The sequence below is a fragment of the Lemur catta genome, chromosome 10 (assembly GCF_020740605.2).
Source record: "Lemur catta isolate mLemCat1 chromosome 10, mLemCat1.pri, whole genome shotgun sequence".
NCBI classification, from domain to species: Eukaryota; Metazoa; Chordata; class Mammalia; order Primates; family Lemuridae; genus Lemur; species Lemur catta.
This window is the reverse complement of record NC_059137.1, coordinates 79,156,383-79,170,335: the sequence shown is the minus strand read 5'-3', so window position 1 is coordinate 79,170,335 and position 13,953 is coordinate 79,156,383. Positions and strand designations below refer to the sequence as shown.

The 13,953-nt window shown below is 41.5% G+C and overlaps 1 protein-coding gene and 1 long non-coding RNA gene across 4 annotated transcripts in view; both read left to right on the top strand.

The window, feature by feature from the left end:
- Positions 1-862, top strand: part of AGTPBP1 (ATP/GTP binding carboxypeptidase 1) — a 169,247-nt gene extending 168,385 nt beyond the window's left edge. For all 3 annotated transcript variants that reach the window (XM_045562705.1, XM_045562707.1, XM_045562706.1), the window contains exon 26: positions 126-862. In XM_045562705.1, coding sequence (XP_045418661.1) covers positions 126-303 — 178 coding nt within the window. In that variant the 3' untranslated portion in view covers positions 304-862. The remainder of the gene's footprint in view (positions 1-125) is intronic.
- An 11,610-nt stretch (positions 863-12,472) lies between these two features.
- Positions 12,473-13,560, top strand: LOC123646551. The gene is made up of 3 exons (XR_006737935.1): positions 12,473-12,576; positions 13,042-13,198; positions 13,508-13,560. It is a non-coding gene; the product is annotated as an uncharacterized LOC123646551 (long non-coding RNA).
- The last annotated feature ends 393 nt before the right edge of the window (positions 13,561-13,953 follow it).

The window sequence follows — 13,953 nt, the reverse complement described above, 5'->3', positions numbered from 1 at the left end:
AAAGTTAATGCAAACTGCTTTATATATATATTGGAATCAAAGTTAATCTAGTATAGTGAAATAATCTTACATCATAACCTTAAAATCTAATGAAGTCTTGTATGTTCTATATATTTTGGCTGCAGCCCTACCACTTATGTTTTGGATGAAGATGAACCTCGATTCCTTGAAGAAGTTGATTACAGTGCAGAAAGTAACGATGAGTTAGATATTGAATTGGTTGAAAATGCAGGAGATTATGAACCTTCTGCTCAAGAAGAAGTACTTTCTGACTCTGAATTATCAAGAACATATCTACCTTGAGCCCTCTGCCATCTCTTGTTAACTGTAAAGAAGAAATGAAATATCTTGGTTTTTATTACACAGGAAATTTGAGAGAAATGAGTTTATAGAGAGCTGACTCAAAAGACAAAGAGTAACTTGGGCCTGTTTGGGTTTCAAGGCAATAAATATGTTATTAATTCATGATAAAATTGGCACTTGTTTTATTTTAGATATTCAATGCACTTTATATAGCATTGAATTATCAAATATTGGATTTACTTTTTAAAAAAACCTAGAGTATCATTGCATGAATTTTTATCTCCTTATGGTTATACCCTACATCAAATGGATAATTTTGAAGTGTATCAGAATATAAGTCTAAATTCTAGAGTTGTTGAAACTCCTACGTTGTGGAAAACTAATATATGTGTATGTGGATTTCTATAGATGTGCTTGTGTAGGGGTGGGGTAGATAAGACTGTTCTTCCGAATCATGTTAACTGTTGCGTTGTGACTGAAATAATCCAGAGTTTGCCTTGAAACCATTACATTCTACATTTACCAAATTAAACAAATAAAAACTATATTAAATGTTGCATTCATTTCGTCATCCTTTTTAACCAGCTCAGATTATTTGGTGTATAGAACTCTGTGAGAATATTATAAAAATCCAACATTTGAACACAATGATAAAAAGTTGTAAGAAGAAAAGTCTAACTTTTATGTCTTAAGTTTTAGGTATAACTGTACCTATCATAAGAGATACATTTGAACAATTTTCTCTAAAATTGTGTCTCATAGATGCACCTAAAGTTTACCACTGCAGTCAAACAGTTTGTTAAGAAGCTTAAAAAATGCAGTGAGGCTACGATCTGACGTTCAACGTGCATGTGTATATTGAGCTTATTTAGCATCTTGTGAGCTGTGCTTTGTTATTAAACTTACTGAAGTGAATTTATTTAGGGCATGCTGACAGCGGTATCAGAGTCCTAGGTGACTGCAGTGAATTTAAACCATTTCTCATAGTGACGTCCACCTGAGTTTTAGCCGTCCTACTGCAGGAATGACTTTGCCTTCAAATAAAATAAATTCGGTAACTTTGGATGAGTGCTTCAAGAACTAGTTGCAATAAAACAAACCCCAAAAGATACCTCATTAACAGATTCTTGCCAGGATTCAGGTGCTTAGGTTTTGGCACATATCTTCCTTATTTATTCCTAGATTAGAATATTTTTAAACCTATTATAATGGAAAAGAAATTATAAAGGTGTATTTCAGATTTTTGCATTTTCCAAATCGTTGATTTTTTTTTGTACTATTTAGGATATTTCATCCGTAGTGTAGATTCTTCTTGGTGTCTTTAAAAACTCTATGGAGCAATTGAAAAGAGATCTTTTTCTCTAACCAGCCTAATTCTTACTAATCTCAGAAAATGAAGACTAAATGGACTGTGAAGTTGAACCAGTCCTCTTAGTATACTAACCGAATTTAGGAAAGATCAGGATAATTTAGCAAGGTAAAGTGTTATTTATTTAATCATTTATTTAATAATTATAAATATTTTATGATTTATATATTTTATATATAAAAACAATTACATATTTTGTTATACTTTTTTCAGAGAGTAGCTTATGGAGCCACTATGTCCGTACATTGTCCCTCAGTATCCATGGGGATTGGTTCCAGGACTCCCCAAGGACACCAAAACCTGTGGATGCTCAAGTCCCTGGTATAAATGGTGTACTATTTGCATATTACCTATGCGCATCCTCCCATATACTTTTAAACATCTCTAGATTACTTGTAATACCTAATACAATGTAAAAGCTTTGCAAATATTTGTTTTACTATATTGTTTTTTAATCTGTATTATTTTTTATTGTACCTTTTTATTTTCAAATATTATTGATTGGAGGTTGGTTGAATCTGCAGATGTGGAACCTATGGATATGGAGGACCAACTGTATATGAATTTTTCTTGGCTTTTACAAAATTAGAAGTTAAAAGCCAAAATAGTCACATGTGAAAAGCAACTACAGCTACTATCATGTGCAGAGCGACTCAAAAATTTCAATTTATTATGTTAACTGTGTAAAAACCCCTAGCCATGTACTATTTATAACCTTTTATGTTGATGAAGTACTACTTCTTTTAGCATATATTACAAACCTAAATAAAGCCTATTAAATACTCACAAGATTGAAGAGAAAGTCTTTATAGTTAGGAAATGATTTTATTCATAAACAATAAATAGCTTTGGAAAAATAAAAAAATCATTAAAAATCCGAGCTTTTCTAAGTAGGGGTATAACTAGGTTTCATTGGCTGTTTAATAGCTAAAATTGTCTAATTTTAGTAGCTAATTTTGTCCTCTGTGGCCTCATGTTTTTCAGGACAAAGAATGGTTGAGATGCCTTCAGTATCATAGTCCTGTAAATTAATGTTCTACTCTATGCTGCAGTGGCAAAATCTGATAAACTGAGTCTAATGATGGAGTTTAGATTTATTTTATTTACCTTGCATTTGGAACTTGGAATTTCTTAAATGTAGTTTTGTTCTAATCCAGTAGTTCTCAGGTTGCAGTGCGTGTGCATCATGCATCAGAGTCACCTTGAGATCTCAAAGCACAGATTGCTGTTAGGTAGATCTGAGGTGAAGTCCAGGATCTGCATTCCTCGTAAATTCCCAGGTGGTGATGCTGCAGGACCACACTTGGAGACTCACTAATATAATCTGATGCACTCTTCCAGCATCACAGTTTCCTGAGAATCATAGGACCTATGAACTGGAAATTAGCATTGGGGAGAATTTAGATCAAACAAATTTGTAGAATCAAGAAAATAGACATACAGACGTTAAGTAAGGTCACAAGGTCACTTGGGCAGAGCCAGGGTATCCTGACGACTGTCCTTGTGTTCTTACCTCAAAAAGAGATGCTATCCTTTGCCTTTCCCTAGACAGCACGATGAAAAGCTTAACGGTCTTTCTTGAATTTGTGAAATTTGTTCAGGCAAAGTAGAGGGCAAAAACCTATGGTTCACATTGACTTTTCATTGTGGTCATAGTCTTGTTTGAAAACAGGAAGTATAATCAGTCTCTGCTGCTTTTGCTAGTTTTTGTGTGGTATTTAGAAACACGGACATTTGTCTGAATTGTAATTACAAATAAGTAACCTGGAGTTCTGTTTCAGAGTGCAGTAATAGCAATGAATATGCTTTCTAAATTTCAAATAATCGAAATGAAAATGACTGTATCAGTATAAGCAGTGAAATGGATATTACAATAAGTGTACTAATGGAATTGTTTTTGTGCATGATGCAGAAATAAAGGACAGTAATCAAACTATAAATGTATCCTTATAAATCCTCTTGTTTTCCTATACATACTTTAATCATTACAAAATATTAATTGAAAATTAGTGAATTTTTCTCATTTGGTGAAGGAGCTATATGTAAACTCTAGTTCTTTCCATTAGGAAAAGCCTGTTGAACTTTATAAAATAGGATGTTACTATTAATATTAAGTAAATATTTCTCTGATTAAAATATATTCAAATACCTGTGACATAAAAGGAAACCTAAAAGAAAGTTTGATCTTCTTTATGAAAATGAATATTTTAAAGGCTTACTCCTTGTAATGTCACATTTCAGTTGTTTTCCCCTGTTAAAAATATTTATAAAGCACTTTTACTTACCTGTTTGGGGCTGATACTGGGCACCGGGAAGTCTACCTTAATGCCCTCCTCTTTCTAGACCATGAACAGTAACTTAGGCCTATGGCCACTCCTTCCACTCTGCCCCACAAGCCTCGTTTACACTGCACACTCTTTGTCCTCCTGGTACCCTCCATCAGATCCTATAATTTCTTCAGAGCTTGGCTGATTCTTAGGGGCATTGAATAATAAAACTTTTTTTTCAATTTGATTTTGCTAACTATGCAGTGCCTAAATCCAAGTGAGTGGTCCTTACAGAATTTCAGACATCGCACAGGCTAATCAGAATGCTATTTTGGCATCTAGGATGTGGGGGATACTGTTGAGCCCTATGGTCATCTTGTGTATGTGCATTTGCATACATGCATGCAAGCCTTTGTGAAGCAGAAATGGATTTGTGGTGCCCTTCTATTTGTAAACCCAGATAACTTTAAAGGGGCTAAAGGGACTTAGCTCTAAATATTTAGAAAGGTTTACCTTTATGATACCGAATGTAGGACTGTCCCTCCCGAAGACATCACCGATAGCCATAGCGTGCCGAGTGAACATGAGGGGAGCAACAGCAAAAGCCTGGTCAGCGTAATTATGATGGATGATCTTCCGAACGTTTGTAACTCACTTTCAAACCATATGCAGATCTTTGATAAACGCCAAATGTGAAGAAATTGTAAAAGGCAAAGATGCTTGTTACTGAAAATTAAAACAGAAAAGACTAGTGTTTAGTAAAGTCTGCACCTTTGAAAATAGATTGACTTCTCTAGATTTCTCTCTAGCTGAAGGTGTAATTAAGTAGGGAGTTTCAAGCCTGGAAACATATTTTCATGTTCAATGTTAAATATTTACTAAGTCAAATTATGTGCTCTATTTACAGTGTCATGACTTTTTAATTATTTATACTTTCCCATCTTTATCTTTTTTTTTTTTTTTTTTTTTTGAGACAGAGTGTCACTTTGTTGCCCGGGCTAGAGTGAGTGCCGTGGCGTCAGCCTCGCTCACAGCAACCTCAAACTCCTGGGCTTAAGCGATCCTACTGCCTCAGCCTCCCGAGTAGCTGGGACTACAGGCATGTGCCACCATGCCCGGCTAATTTTTTCTATATATATTTTTAGTTGTCCAGATAGTTTATTTCTATTTTTAGTAGAGACGGGGTCTCGCTCAGGCTGGTCTCGAACTCCTGACCTTGAGCGATCCACCCGCCTTGGCCTCCCAGAGTGCTAGGATTACAGGCGTGAGCCACCACGCCCGGCCCCATCTTTATCTTATATCATCTGTATGATTGGGATTTTTCCTGCCATTTTCCTCATTAATTCTTAGAAATATTTGACATTTCATCTATTTTCTTTTTCTTTCAGGATGTGTGCACTTGAAATAGAGTGAATAGTTGTATAATTTCATATAAAAAGATAAATCTCAAAATATGAAAAAATCCCTTTTACAAGATTATAATTTGTATTTAATATACAGAGAGGCGTGTCCAGCACACACCTGCCTTTGCCAACCTTTATTTCTCCCTCCTAAAGAGCTATACAAAAAGAAAAAAATATCAAAAACTAAACCACTGTTCTATCACATGTACTAAAGTTCAGATCTTTTCCCTGATGGAGTAGACACGTGTGGTTGTCTCCTGTATGTCCACTCTCCCCTTTGCTTAACTAATATTCCAGATCTCTGCATCCTGAGGTCACCAACTTCCCTGCACCCTCAGGGGTGGAGGGGGGCGGAGCACAGGAGCCCAGCTGAGCCAGCTGGCACATTCCATCTGCTGATCAGGGGGTTTGGGCTGGTGTGGGCCCGTGATCTAAGCCAATCCAAACAGAATGGACGTCAGGACTTTTGATGGCAATGTTAGAACAAGCTTCTCCCTTGGTGAGGCAGGATATAGCCACCAGCAGCCACCATGCAACTCTGAGAGGGGAGCATTCCTGCATGAGCCAACACAAGGAATAGAGCCAAGGTATCGAGAGAAACTGGGTCCTTTCATTATCTCAGCCCAGCCCCATATCAAGCTAGACAGGAAACCTCAAATCATGTCATTTATATGGACCTATTAAGTCACCTTCGTTGTTTAAGCTATTTGAATTGAAATTTTTTATTACGAGTGAAAGTATGTCTGTTACACAGGTATGTCAGAAACCTGTCTGAAAAGCCAGCAACCCATAGTGTCTGTCCCAGAAGGGGTGACTCCACCCAGTGCACATGTCCTAAGAGAAGTTAATAGAGATGAGTCCTTTTACCCAAAGGGACACTCTGGGCAGGCAGAAACTGCAGATGTCCACTCAACTGTGTTGGACACTGATTTTTATTTTGTGTCTACCAGAAAAATTTGCTGGACCAGATCAGAAATGAACCACATATTTGTCATCGCTGTTCTAAACTCAGGGAGTATTTTTTCCCAGTGGTAAGACTTTGTCATCGGTTTGTTCAGAGATAATATTGCCCCAGGAGCTGGCTTTTCAGCATCCTGAAAGTTTTCTCAGTTGTAGTGAAGGACACAAATGTTGTTAAATATTCATACTGAAACTGAGTGCCTCTTTAATGGTGCATCGTGATGACAAGATGGACCCAGGGAGCAAGCTGGGAAGGATTAGAGATCCCTTTGTTGAGTTACATCAATTAGACCCGTTACGCAAAGACTGAGAATAAGAGTTGGAAATCTCTAGCATGAGCAAATACAATGGCATGAAGTCTTAGCATTATTCATTTATCCATTTCAAAGCTGTCTCCATCCACTCACTGATTGGAACGGCAAGTCCCTGGGTCTTTTCATCCACACAAGATACACAAAGAGCAAATGAACGACCCTTTAAGGTTTAAGAAGCGCTTTCCTAAAAGTTACCTCATTTCAGCATCACCAAAACGCTGTTAAACAGATAGCAGCAGCATTTCCAATTTACGTGTGAGGAAACTGAGGCTCAGAGAGGCCACGTGACTTAGCTGGACTTGCTAGTGCAAAGCACAGCGGGGGCTCAGACCCAAGCCTCCGCCCGTCTGCTGGTGACCCTGTGCTTCCTCTCCCGTTCAGCTAGCTGGCGGCCTGTGGGGCACGTGAGCCGGCCAGCAAGCCTTGTGTCAGTTATCTGATGATGTTGGGAAGACACGCAGCTGTTATCACCTAGGAGGGCAGGGAGAGCTCGAACTGCCGCTGTGTCTAGTATGGGGAGCACTCCCCCGGGCGCCCTGTGAAAACCCTCTCAGTGGAGACATTTTCTCTTTTAGCCTACGGGATGATGCTCATGTTTTCCAAATCACTGTTTTACGGATGGTTGGGAGGATGGTGGTACTATCCCGTTTCTATTTCTAATCATTTTATACTTTTTTAAAAGGAAAGAGACCCTTGAGTCTTTTTTATTTTATGTTTCACAAAATAGGTGATGGTGATGGTTTAGTACACGCCTTTCTCCATCCGTCTTTTCTGGTTCCTCTGAAGGCGTGGAAAAGCTGCACTTTTGTATCTGTGGTGGCGAAGGAAAAGAGTTTTGTCTAACATACTCTGCTAAAGTCCATTTTGTCTAACAGACCTGTCTAAAGTAAAATTTTGCTTCATTTTCTTTAAAGAATTTATGTTTTTACCGGAAAGATAGTTTATTCTGTAGCTTCATTATCCCTTTAACTGGTAGGGACGCGAAATAAGTTTTAGAAATAAGCCCACAAATGATCTATTGTTCTAGTTGCAATGTTAGCGAGAGGTATTGTAACCTTTCTATAGTACAAAACAAAAATAAGATGACTCAAACATTCCAGTTTCATATTTGTATTAACTTATTATACAGTTGTTGGAAAAACTTTCACGAAGAATTTTTTATTCATTGACTAAGCTCAGTGTTGCGTAATTCTTAAGAGGGTGAGTGCAGGAGCCGAGACCCAGAAGGGAGATGACTGTCTCTCTAGCCATTCTGACAGGGGCTGCTCCCGCCCGCCTTGTGGGAGGTGTCCAGTATGGGAATTCTTAGGATGTGTGTACCAAACTCAGAAGCATGGCATCCTAAACAATGAGAGCTCGGGGACGCTGCCTGGCTTTGCTTCTAGTTAATTTGGTATGGTAAGTTTCACTGTATCTTAACAGATAAACCCATCGAACTTACAAAACCTTATAGTGAGACCACTGGAAAGCATGCCAGTCTGCCCAATACCTAGAGTGAGTAAAAGAATGACTTTTTACTTTGATGATAATAAAGGCTTAGCGTTTGCTCGGTGCCTACTACGTTACGGGCACTGACCTGTGTGCCTTATATATTTATGCCTATTTAATCCTCATAATAACCCAATGATAGGTGTTACTACCCCATTTTACAGTTGCGGAAACTAGCTAAAGGTCACACAGCTAATAAATGTTGGAAAATCAGTTCTTACTCAAGTCAAGCAAGAAAGCAGCTACTGAGAACCACCAGTAGGGCTGGCACACGGTTGTCATTCCAGATTCCACAGTATCTGACCAGGGAGCACATTTCATAGCACATGGTTCAGGAATGGGCCCCCCATTTTGCCTACCACTGCGAGGAACCGGCGTAGCGAAACAGTGGGATGTCCACTTTCAGTCCAAGCTCTGGATCCTGAAACTTGGAAACTCAAGCGGGATGGCCTCTGTCCCAACACACTGAACTGCTCAGGGGTAGCTCTGTTTATGGTGCTGTCCCCCCAGCACATGTCTCCTTGTGGGGAAGGACAATGGAATTTAGATAGCAACGTGGCCACTACATGGTCTAGTGTCCCAATTATACCCACCATAAACTCTTTTGTTATTGTTGTTAAAACAAAAAGAGAAAATAGAAGCAGAACTGTCCTATTGTCTAGATTGGAATAAAGAGAACATGGTTAATTGGGAAAAGGTTCATAGACTGAGGGAAAAAAATAGCAAATATATGGTTTTAAAATAAATATCTCCTGTGGTATTTGTTTGTAAGTCTAGAGGCTGCATGTGATGAGAAACCACTGATCAGTGAAGTTGGGATGTGAGTGTTGCTCGTGGGGAAAGTACCACAAGTGAATCACGCCCTGCCACCTTCCACGCACCTGCCTGGGCCGCACTGGGGAGTAGCTCAGGAGGCTGTGCGTGGAGACCAGCTGTGGGCTGCCATGGGTGACAAGACCCGATCACCTGCAGGTACCAAGTGTGAGTGGAACCTGGGGGGTAAGTGTTCTCACCCATGCTGGAGGGCTTAGTGGGCTCGGAAGAGAATCGATGGGCTGAAGCAATTGCTGAATCAGCAGGCACCAGCCCCAGGCCCGAAGAACTGAGGTGTTGGATTGTATACAAATGCCAACTTGTATGTGAACAATGAAACTTATTTTTACAGACTTAGACAAATGGAAAGTTGTTTCAAAAATTGTCTCACTTTACAGGTCCACATCAGAAGACAAAGGGGTCAAAGCCAGACATGGCAGACCAAGACTTTACCTTTAGTTCTTTGGTATGTTATCATTTAAATCGTCCCCATCCCACATCAAAACCATCTGTCTGGGAATTTATACGGGACAGATGTAACACCGAAAGGTATAATCAGTTCACCGTAGGTCTTTCCAGTGATCGTCTCAGTCTTTAACCTCCCCACTCATCAACCCAACTCATATGTTCTCCACCTTCCGCGATAAGTTTGTTTTGTTATCCCAGCTTAGGAGTCCGGGAATCTTATTAATTGTGGATTCTTTCAAATTATCTGACTTTGTTCAAAGGGACAGTCTTTTACAGGCCTACTTTCCTAATGTGGGATTTGTTAGTATTGGGTGGAGGATTCAATGTCCATTTAATTAAATCGCCAAATATTACTGTTCTGACTTGGAACCCAAATTAATAGCAGCAACCTGTTGGCTGCAGGAAAGTGGTCCAACTCAGAAGGGGTTTAGTCTGTTCTGTTCCCACAGTGTACATTTGTAACAAGGAGAGGGAAGGAAAGGAAGAGATAGATGCTCTACAGTCTTACGTCTTGCTTAAAACTGCCTAGAAATTGATCCTTCATTTTGGATTAAAAAATTCCCTGAAACTTCATGGGAATTGGAGACACTTTAGTCAACGCACCACTAGAAGGGCAGCCTCAAGAAACCCTTGCACCTGACTAACTCAGCTTTGGTGTCTTTATTAGCCCCGTGTCCGTACTTTGCGGTCTTCACTGGCGAAACTGGGTCCTCACAGTCCTGGGAAAATGACTGTTTCCCTTCATCAGGGATATCTCCAGGAAGGGCACAGGGCCAGGTGTGGCCTTGAAAAGTCATGTTGTTGTGTACGTGGAGCCTGATTTAAATAACTTACGGGGGCGGGGGCAGCATTGAAAAGGAAAAATCACAACAATGTTGTGACACAAAGGTGCAATTTGTGAGATCTGTGAATAATGAACAACTTTGATGTCTTGAAAAAAAAAACAAAAAAACAGGAAGCACAGCTTAGTTGAAAGAGCTTGTGTTGGATTTATCAGACCTGAGTTCATCTCCCTCACCGCTGTTCTCTGGCCAGCGAGGTGACCTCGGACAAGCCACCGGCTCTCCCTGGGCCTGAGTTGCCACTTCTGTAAAATGGCAAAAATAGTGCTGTTTTGGACTGTGTGTGGATTTAATTATATTTGTAGGATATCAGGCACAAAGCTCAGCACCAAATAACAGCCTAATAAATAGTGTAGCTCTGTGGACGGTGACCCCTTTGGCTCAGTTTCATTTATTCTACTTAATGTTTTAAAATTTGTCCTTCATAGAACTTTTAGTGGCAAAACGGCCCTCCGAGGTCACTAAATCCCACTATCTTTGTTAGATGAAGAAATTCAGCCCCAGAGGGGTTACGTGGCGTGCCTGAGCTCACCCAGCTTGCTGACGGCTCCTTGAACCCCTCAGCAGGTCCTCTGTGGTGTGTCTGCTCTGCTGGCTCATCCTTCCGGGCTTGGCGGCCCGGACTCCGATTTCAGACTAGTTTCGTATTCTGTTGCCAATTACACTGTTCATCATGCCATTTAGAGCTTTGACTTTAGAGCTCTGGGAAGCACCTTAAAATATAATTGCAAACACTCTGCCCATCCAAATGTGTACTCCCGATGCCTAATATTGAGGCTTTTAAGTGGCGGCATCGGGGAGCACAAGATGATAGCTCATGTGAAAGGAGAAATCTGAGCAAATGGGATCTGGTAATGGACTTCGCGGTGACAGTAGTTGTCTGATCGCTGCTCTGCGGTTATGTTGGTACATTTTGTATTTTGAAAGGCACAAAATGTCAGGTCATTGCCCAAATACTGGTTAAAATTCTGATTCTTTTGCAGCATTGTAGCAAAGTACCTCAGGGTTGATTTTTTTTTCCCCAAACATTTTATGTTTGATGTTCCTGTCCTTTGTTTAGAAGTTGTACTTTCTGTTGTTTATAGGTCTATCAAAAAATACATTTTTCTTCTTGTTGCCTAAATGATTTGATTGTTCTATTCTTGGAGTAGAAATGCTAGTTGCCCTTAAATTTGTGACATATAGAAGAGCTGCCTATTAGCGTGGCAGCTCTTAATTTTGAGTGTTCGTTCACTCATCCATTTCTCAAGCTTATTGAGTACTGATGTGTAAGGCACCGGAGTAGGGAAAGGCATGCAGGAGTGAGCAACACACGGTCCTTATCCTCAAGGAACTTGGAGTCCCATGGAGGAGATAGGTGTGGTTTCCATAAACAACAGTAATGGAAGACAGAATGCAATGTGCCAGAAGGGACAAAGTGCCATGGGGGTGGGGGGGAAAGGAATGGCTAATCCTGACACAGTCCTCTGGGAAAGGTGTTGCAATGATGTGAGACTGAGCTGGATCTTAAAGAGTGCCAGGAATCATAACCAGGAGAGAAGGGGCGTGGCAGGTGGGAGGCAGGGAGAGAGGGGAAGGGGGACAGGTATTCCAGGCAGAGTGGGCAAGAAGAGCAGAGGGTGGAGGTTGGTGAGCGGGGAAAGCTAAGCAGGTTTCGTTCGTGAAGACACTTGGAAGCTGTGCTTTGGTGTTTGCATCCACAAGTCAGTCGGGAGCTATGGATGGTTCTTAAGCAAGTAAGTAATGGGATGAGATTTGTGTTTTAGAAAGATAGAGAGTGGATTGGACCATGTAAACCTGATTTCACTTTCTGATCCAACCACCAGTTGGGCCTCTTAGGTTTGCCTCTCAACTCCCTTCCTTGGGGTGAGTTTGTATCTGACCCTCAGCTCCCTCTGGTGACAGCTGCCCCTGGGCACCAGGCCCACCAGGAGCTTCCTGAAACAGGACCCAGCCTCTCACTGGGCCAGGGCCTGCGGCAGCCTGTTCCAGCAGCCCAGAAGGAAAGCGGACAACTGTCATCCTTTGGCAAACTAAGGTCACCACTGCTTCTGCCTGAGACATCACATGCTTGAATTTAACAAGCATATGCAAACTAGAAATCTTGAAATTTCAGCTAAGGCTTCTAGGTAGATCAATATTGTCACAGAATAACAGTTCTCCAAGGCTTGCAGGTCTTACATAAATTGCCAAATAATTTTCCTTCTCTCCAGAACTGCAAACAAATTCCCAGTGAATGAGTCTGCTGAGCAGGTCCTCCTAAGGAGCGTCAGCCCGACAGGGACACCACGCTGAGCCCAGGCTGGGTCAGCGGAACCAGAGTCCACCTGCAGACCCACGAACAGGAGAGTAAGTGCTTGTTGTTGAGAGCTGTGGGTTTGGGTGCTTTGTTACGCAGTGCTGTTGAGGTGACACTCAACCCGCCCTGGCAGCAGGCTGGCCTGGAGGGCCCGCTCACCACGCAGAAGTGAGGATGAACTGAAGGGAGGTAAGTAAAGTGCTCTGAGCAGGGCTTTGGCGTATTATTATTATGATCATTGTTACTATTGTTATTAATCTCACATCGAACTCTGCTCACTGTCTCTCACAGCCAAACCAAGACCCCAGACGCCCTCCTTGTGGTCTGGGAAGGGAAATGTTGGATTAGCCTATATGCGGTGATTGGTCGGATGGATGAGGCCTGCAGTCGTGTTTGCAGAGGAAGGCAGGAGGGAGGCAGGGGAGAAGGGGAAGGGACGGAGGGCAGAAGGATAAAGCTGTGTCTAGGGGCTCCCATCGTCCATATCTTACCAGTCTGCCGTTTTGTTTTCCGAGTCTTGCTCACTTCTGGGAAATCTGTGAGGCAGGGCCTGCTTTGTCCCCCCGGAGGACAGCTGGGGGACTCGGCCTATCCCCTCCAGCTGGGTCAGCACCTGCTGTGCCGCACACCGGCTCCTCACACGCCAGTGGGAGTGCACCCTTTTCCACTGAGGTGAGAGCTTCTTTACTGAGGGTTCGGAAGAGTGTGCTAATGCCCTGTAGACTTAGATTAGAAAGAAGGTAAGAAAAATGGGAATTGAGCCCTTGGTTTGTCCCACCCACTTCCTGAGGCTGCGCAAGGGGCGGGGCTTTCCTGTCTGGGCCTTCTAGGGGCAGCCCACAGGGGTGTGGCCTCATTTCCTCTGTCCTCCTTATACATGACAATCCTCATGCCCAGGGCCCCATTGTCCTGTCCTGGAGCTATGCCACCCCTTACCCAGAGGTGGAAACCTTAGATCTCAATAATCTCTCATATCTTCAGAATCTTCAGCTTCCGTCCGTGATTGTTGGCTGAATCCAGAGAGAAGTAGAAAGATCTGGTCCTGTGAGTAGGGGGAGGGCTGGACAGAAGGCAGGGACTTCAGCTCTGGGCTGGGCTCTCTGCACCCTGAGTCTAAAAGACCTAGAGACCAACACAACTTGACAGCACCAGGACTCATTTCTCACTTGAGACCACCCTGTTGGGTCACTGAAAGGCATGCGTATTTCTCCTATTGGACCACATTACTTGAAAAAATTGCCTGTCTGTAAAAAGAATTTCCTTATTTACCAAGTTGTTTGAACAAATGGTATTATTTTTATTAGGGCGATGGAAAAGTAATCGTGGTTTTGGGCTATGAATTTTAAATCATAACTAGGCTCAAACACATCTTTATTAATCAAAATAGGAACTATTACAATTGACACATTTTTGTGAATAAATAAATT